Source organism: Anolis carolinensis, chromosome 6, assembly GCF_035594765.1.
Source record: "Anolis carolinensis isolate JA03-04 chromosome 6, rAnoCar3.1.pri, whole genome shotgun sequence".
Classification (NCBI taxonomy): Eukaryota; Metazoa; Chordata; class Lepidosauria; order Squamata; family Dactyloidae; genus Anolis; species Anolis carolinensis.
In genome coordinates this window covers 10,953,816-10,961,930 of record NC_085846.1, presented here as the reverse complement: position 1 = coordinate 10,961,930, position 8,115 = coordinate 10,953,816, and the positions used below count along the sequence as shown (strand labels likewise).

The 8,115-nt window shown below is 38.2% G+C and overlaps 1 protein-coding gene across 1 annotated transcript; it reads left to right on the top strand.

The window, feature by feature from the left end:
* The first annotated feature begins 6,252 nt into the window (after window positions 1-6,252).
* LOC107983144 (olfactory receptor 4Q3-like) lies at window positions 6,253-7,954 on the top strand. Its single transcript, XM_016995389.2, is given in 2 exon segments — window positions 6,253-7,710; window positions 7,712-7,954. Coding segments are annotated over 2 exon segments (1,062 nt in total). The 5' UTR covers window positions 6,253-6,702; the 3' UTR covers window positions 7,766-7,954.
* Window positions 7,955-8,115: the final 161 nt, after the last annotated feature.

Genomic DNA, 8,115 nt, shown 5'->3' with positions numbered 1-8,115 from the left:
TTGTCATCACTTTATTTTGAATCTGGGACTGGGGTACAGGATTTCCTTTGTTTCGTGTGGTTCACTTACCCAAATTGAAGATCTCAGTTTGTGTTCATTAACCAGGTGCTACATCAAGAAAATTCAGTTCTCTCATTACACATCTCAGTAAATACTATTTAGCATAATAATAATAATAATAATAATAATAATAGGAAAAGCTTATGTGATATGAGGATTTAAAGATCGAACTGCAAAGACTCTGGCACAAGCCCATAAAGGTGGTCCCGTACTGGGTGCAGTGCCTAAAGACCTTGGTCAGCACTTGAAAACAATCGATGCTGACAAAATTACCTTCTGTCATCTGCAAAAGGCCACCCTACTTGGATCTGCATGCATTATTTGCCGATACATCACACAATTCTAGACACTTCGGAAGTATCCGATATATGATCCAATGCAACAGCCAGCATGGTGATCTTGTTTGCTGTGCACTAATCTTGTTGTGTATCAAATAATAATAATAATTGTATTTCTTACCTGCCTCTACTTGTGGCTCAAAGGAGGTTACAACATGGATAAAAAACATAATCATCAAAAACATTAAACATAAAATATGCATATTAAAACTGTAGAAGACATATATTAAAATATTCAAAGATTAAAATATAGAGAACACAAGACACAAGCTTATTAGTTGTGATTTAGATTGATTAAATATCCCAAATAAAATAAAATAGAGTACTCAGTTTTCTTAACGACAAAGAATATGCTTTTTGTCTGTGTCAGGAGTGACTTGAGAAACTGCAAGTCACTTCTGGTGTGAGAGAATCATCCGTCTGCAAGGACGTTGCCCAGGGGACGCCCGGATGTTTGATGTTTTACCATCCTTGTGGGAGGCTTCTCTGGTGTTCCCGCATGGAGAGCTGGAGCTGACAGAGGGAGCTCACCTGCTCTTCCCTGATTCGAACCGCCGACCTATTGGTCAGCAGTCCTGCCAACAGAAGATTTAACCCACTGCACCACCGGGCTTCAAAAATGGACTTCAAAAATGGACTGACCTGTGCAATTACAAAACCACAAATGCCAAGTCCAGACAAATCCTAGATGGCCACAACACTGAAAAAACAAAAATGTTTACATAATATATGTAAAGAGAGTAACCAAAGTGTGTGAAACAACATACTACAACTAAATGGGAAGAAACTGTTGCTGACACACCAAAAGGGAGGTAAAGTAAGGATGCAGATGATTATGTAACACAGCAATCTCTCATTTGTAATGTTTGTATAAAATTGCATGTGTGGGAGAGTATGAAGAAAAATAAACAATTAGATGTAAATTGTATGCGCTGGAAGCCTACATATCTGTATATATCTGGGTTTGGTCAGTCGTTTTCATTTAATAAATGATAAGCACCTTTTTATTCATGTATCCAGTGTACGTATGGACAAGGAGATGGCTTTGCTTTGCACCACAGCATGATCCTGCCTTGCTGTTTCATTCCAAGAATAGTTTCTTATTAAAAATGCATGTATTTTCCTTAAAGTGCACATGCTTCTTGCACCAAGCAGTAAAAATGCTCTTTCTCCCCACTCCTTTTTTGCTTGATTAAAAAAAAATTAACCTCTTCCACATTGTGACACCATGGATATCAAATCCATAGATATCATGTGTGTGTGTGTGTGATACTGCAATTTGAAATTTGAATATAGTGTTTAGTAATATGAAGGGATTCAATAAAAATCAGTATTGTTAGCCATCATCTTACGGTGGTCTGTTTGATGTGTTTGTATATTTGTAAATAAAATTAATATCAATATAAATTTTTAATTCTTCTGAGGGTTTTTTTAAACCAAAAGGTAATACAATCTTTCAGTGTTGCTCTAGATTATATTTTTTGTGCAGAGAGGCTGGGAGCAGACATGACACAATCAGATGCAACATTTAATAGGAAACAATACAAAAACAAGTGGTTTGTATTTTAAAAAATTTTTTGGCCTAAAATGCATTAAGATAGATGAAGGTAAAACACTGAAGTTCAGTCTAATCATTTCTTTGTAGTAATGTCTAGTTTTATGTTGGGATTAAAGGGCAAAAATGGTGATGGACATAAATTACAGAGTGAATATGCAATGTTGTCCAGCCAAAATCCCCAAATATAGTGCTGGTCTAGTTTGCGAATGGAGATCCAGTGTGGTATAGGGATTTTGGGCTCTGGACCAGAGTACAATCCCAATGGAAACCCATTGCTTAAGTCACACTTAATCCCCTCTGAACATACCTTGCCAATGAAACCCCTATTAGGGTCACCCGAAGTCAGAAGTGACTTGAAGGTACAAAACAACAACACATTTCATGAGCATCATATTTGGATTTATATACTCTTAAGAAGAAACATGGAAAAGTTCATATTATTTTGTCTCATTGCTCTTCCTTAATGTCGACGCTGCCTAAATTTTCAATAGCAAGAGACAAGTGGAAAGATTTGTGCTATGAAACAGAGAGATATATGAGAAATTGATTCAATTATGTCATTTCAGATGGCGATGAGTAATGCTACTGTTGTTCAGGATTCATATCTTTGTAAATTGCCTTACATGTGAACACAATTGAATTAAAAAGTTTTGCAACATCTGTATTTCCCTGGGGCAGTTAATGCCATGATGTTACAACACAGAGCAGTGGTTCTCAACCTATGGATCCCCAAATGTTTGGGCCTTCAACTCCCAGAAATCCTAATGGTTGGTAAACTGGCTGGGATTTCTGGGAGTTGTAGACCAAAAAACCTGGGGACCCATAGGTTGAGAACCACTGGTATAGAGGTATCCATTGCACAATGGTACCCAGTAGAATGACTGACACACTGTCAACCAGTGTGCAATGGACACCAATGCTTATTCGGGAGCTTCCCAATATGCATCCAGATCACAACGAGAACTTCAGATGCGATTCAAAAGAGTCTGTTGTGCATCAAAAGTGCTTCATGAGCACAGGAAATGTCCAATGTGTATCAAATGTATACCAGATATGCTCAGGGACTTAATGTACTTTGAAACACTTTTATTACTGGTCCACTGACTGACATCTTCACAATTCACTAAAAGGATTTAATTTCATTCCAGCAACTTAACTAAAGATTTGCAAAGATATAAAATGTAGGCTATGATGTAGGATTTCAGCCTATGTTGATAAACTGTTATACTATATTTACATACAGATTTTGATGGAAGCAAAATAAAACAAACCCTCCCATTGCCTTGATGGGGATGGAAAATGTAATGGACCCCTGATGTTCTAACCAATGGAATGACACTCTCTATTTAGGTCATGGAGATTGCATTGAGAGCAATGCATAGGTAACATTTATGTTAGGAAAGCTCAGAAACATAGTTTCCATTCACACTCAGATGAATACACAAATATATACAGACTCCAAGCCACATTCAGTACCAACTGGACAACTGTACAGAATAGGCTTAAGCTAAGAGTGCTGGTCCAGTTCTCTTAGTCATCTGAATGGCCTTTTAAATAATTTCACCATCTTTTTGCCAAAGTATGAGAAAAATAATTGAAAAACAACTGGACATTATATGAGAAAGTGGTTTACCAACTGTGTCCTCCATTGCATTCAGTTGGAACTGGTGGCTTCCATGTCAGGTAAGGTAAAGGTTTTCCCGACATTGTCTCGTCATTTCTGACTCTGGGGGTTGGTGCTCATCTCTATTTCTAAGCCGAAGAGCCGCCTTTGTCCATAGACACCTCCAAGGCCATGTGGCCGGCATCACTGCATGGAGTGTCATTACCTTCCTACTGGAGCACTACCTATTGATCTGCTAACATTTGCATGTTTTCGAACTGCTAGGTTGGTAGAAGCTGGGGCTAAAAGCAGGAGCAAACTCCACTCCCCGATTCAAACCACCGACCATGTCAAGGGGGCACTAAAAGTATTCCAGATTTTAATCCATATTTTAAAGATGTAGAAACCAAAATACATTCAGCATCTAGGACAGTGATGGCCAACCTAGCAATTTTTGCTGACACGCTGCCGCATGCAGATTGATTGGATGACTATGTCTTTTGTGGCCAAATTTGATATGATTTGGTCCAGTGGTTTTGTTGTTTAGTCCATGGGAATTATGCACATTACACACACACACACACACACACACATATATATATATAAAATATCATTCTATTATTACTGTAATATTTTATCATATTATTACTATTATATTATTATTCATTATTCATGACTACATTGAAACTAGAATAGAGAGAAATCAGCGTGGAAACTGCAAGAGGTACCATAGATTGTTGTACATGGAAATAATGGTAGTAAATAGTTTTTGATTTATTAAATACAGTTATATATTACAATTATATATTTTTGTTATTTAAACTATACATATTGCGAAATTATGGTTTTTTTCTCGAAGTGACACACCACCCAAGTCATGCTAGGTTTTTTTTTTGGTGAATTTTGACACACCAAGCGCAAAAGCTTGCCCTTCATTGATCTAGGATAACTATTTTAAAATTAAGACTAAAAGGCTGAGTAAATTTGGTGACCCATTGATAAGGGAGACATTGGCTGCCATGGATTGCAGCTCAAGGAATGCTGTGCTAGAACTAGAACATGTAAATACATTCCCGGGGGTCATAGTATCAGACACAAAATCTAAGAAACCCAGATTAATGGGATGATGTGGACAGGATACTCATGAATGTGACTTCAGGTAGAAGAGCACCGTATTAAACATGTGGTCTGGTCTTCCTTTCATTGCAATTGTATCCTGTGGTATTACTGGATTGTGACTCATATTTTCCATGTAGAGCAACATACCAAAGTCATTCCTGCATTCTAGCTCTTGGTATTATTACTCTATTACTCTTGGTACTATTCTTATAGCAATTATCTATTCTTGCAAAAAAACATCTGATTGGGAATATGGGAGTTGTCTCTGTGGCTTGCTTTCCCTCAAAGGTATAAACATAGGCCACTGAAATATTCCAGCCCTCATTTTTGGCTCACCATCAAAAGAGAATAATAGACATTTTGTTATCAAGGAAACTAGGTTTTTTTCTTTTACTTCTGGAAACACGGTTGAGCAGTGATTCCTACTGAATATCTCCTTCCACTGAAGAATTGCCTATGACTTTCAAATCATATTCCTGGATGACAAAAAGCCTAAACTACAGGTATGAGACTCTAGGTGCCTCTGATCTTCAACAGTTGGTCCTAGAAAGAGATAAAAACAATGACACCAGTAGTTCTCATGTTTGTGAAATGTCTGGGTTTTAAAGATATTATCCAAGGTGCTGAATTAATAACTGTATTTAGGAGCTAGGTTTCAGCACCTTGGATCGCTTTTAATTTGCTAAGTGGCATGCAAGCCAACATTGCCACTGTTTTTGATGAGATTAGAGGTACAATCATAGGAGTGAAATAAATAAAGGAGGACTATTTTCATCTGCTTGACAATTATTGAAGGCATCCTGGATATTTAGTGTTGGAGACAGCAGCCCAACACTGTTGCTCCTGTCTGAAGTAGAGTTGGTGAATCCATCATTAAATGGTAAGTCAGCATTAACTATATATACTCATGTATAAGCTAAAAAAAATTAGTTGCTAAAATCAATGCAGAAAACATGATTTGATTTATCCATGGGTCAATGTATGTAGTGTGTACTGCATCTTAATTCTTTTTTTTTTTAAGGAACCATCCACTGCTCTGACTAGAGGGATGAAAGGCAAGTGCTATTCTTTAAAAGCAGCATAGTTAGAAAATTGAAAATAATTTTAAAAATATTTATGTGCATTATATTGAGGTATTATTACAAGAGAAAGAGAGCAAATAGGTATGGATCTGGCATGAAGTTGTATTATTCTCTTATTAGCCTTATGGATTTCTTAAAGTGTAAGAACACAAACAGATCTCGATGGCGTATCATAAACAATGTTGTACTTTTACACAGCTTTCCCTAAGTGTGAACATTCTAGATGTGTTTTACTGTAATTCCCATCATCCCCATAATATCTGGAGTATATCAGATTAGAAAAAACTAATTTAACTGATAGCTAACACCCTTCATATGTGATTGATCTTTGCTTTGCCAATTTAAAATACACTGGAGATCCATGTTGGTTATGATTAAGAAAACATCTATAGATATATTTTTGCTGAATAAACTAGTTTGACCAAATATGAATTAAATTAGGGAGTCCTGTTTGGAAGATGAGTGCTTAAAAACTATTTATTTATGGCTGGTTTAATAGACAAGAAGAGAGACCATCCACACTACAGAATTATAGCAGTTCAACACCACTTTAACTGCCAATGATACATCCTATAGAATCTTAGTATTTGTAGTTTATCGTGGCATCAGAGCTCTCTGACAGAGAAAGGTAAATATCTCACAAAACTACACATCACAGAATCCCATAGTATTGACCTATGGCAGTTAATGCAGTGTCGAACTGCTACAATTCTGCAGTGTGGATACACCCCGAGTAATTCTGATTCGCTCAGTGAATTATTATATTCCATCAACTAACCTATGTATTATCAGTCAAGTGAGTATAGTAAGTTCTGCTCCATCAATGTAAACAAATTAATTACAATAACATTGATTTAATACTGTTTGTATTGTGTGATCAAATGAGTTACCTTTACATCTCTTATAATCTGAGGTTATTTTAATTCATTCTTAAACATCTATATGCCCAGTTGTTCCATGCTGCCATTGGACTGGACTGCTCCAAAGTGCTCAACCTTAATGATTCGGCCTCTTTCCTTTCAAGGTCCAGCCACCTTCATGAATGTCTCAGGTGTTACAGAATTTACCTTATTGGGTCTACCTGGCTCCCGCCCCATCCAGATCCTTCTCTTTATCCTGGCTTCAGGTTGCTACATCGCAAGCCTGCTGGGCAACTTGCTTATTGTGATAACGGTGTGTGCAGATACACGGCTCCAGCAGTCTCCCATGTACTTTTTCCTGGCCAACTTATCCTTCATTGATACCGTCTTGGCCTCTGTGGCTACTCCCAAGATGGTGGCAGACCTCATACATCATGGTAGGACCATCCCTTTTGCAGGATGCATGACTCAACTCTTCTTCATCCACTTCCTGGGGGGTTCAGAGATGCTCCTCCTCACCCTCATGGCTTATGATCGCTACATAGCCATCTGCCACCCGCTTACTTATACTACCACCATGAACCGTTCGCGTTGTGTCAGGCTCCTCATCTCCTGTTGGGTAGGAGGCCTGGTCCACTCAGCCACCCAGCTGGTCCTGATTGTACGACTTCCTTTTTGTGGGCCGAACAAGTTGGACAACTTCTTCTGTGATGTGCAACAGGTAGTCCAACTTGCTTGTGTTGATACTTACGTCACTGAAATACTAATGGTGGCCAACAGCGGGCTGCTCTCCTTGGTCTGCTTCGTTGTCTTGTTGGTCTCCTACGGCATCATCCTAGCCACCTTAAAAGATCATTTTAAGGAGAGCGGAAGGAAAGCCCTGTCCACTTGCAGTTCTCACCTGACTGTGGTCAGCCTCATTTTTGTGCCTTGTCTCTTAGTTTACCTTGTGCCCATGCCCAGTTCCAGTGTGGAAAAAATAGCTTCCACATTCTACACAGTTGTCACTCCTGCCCTCAATCCTATTGTATACACCCTAAGGAATCGGGAAATGAAAGAGGCCATGGGACGATTGAAGAATAGGTGCCTTTTTTCACCTTCTAGTGTGCAAAGAGAAAATGTTTGAATCCTGTATCTATTACTGATCCCTCCTGGCTCTCTTTCATATTAAACAATTATTGCTATTTAATACCATTTTAACTGCCATTGGTTTGTTATGTGATGTCAGAATATACAAGAACTGCAGGTTCGGGAGCCCAGCGTGTCTAGCTTCCCAGAAGGTCAAATGAGACACAGATAGGTTGAAGGCAAAATCAAAGGTTTATTTTCAATGGCCAGAGAGGATGTCAGCAGAGAAGGCACTCCAAAGAACGGACATGCCCTCAACTGTGAATGCATAGGTTTATTTATGGTACATTTGACAGAAAGGCAGAGCAATACAGAACAATTGGAAATTGCCACAACAGTTCTTCATTGGTCATAAAAGGTGCAAGAT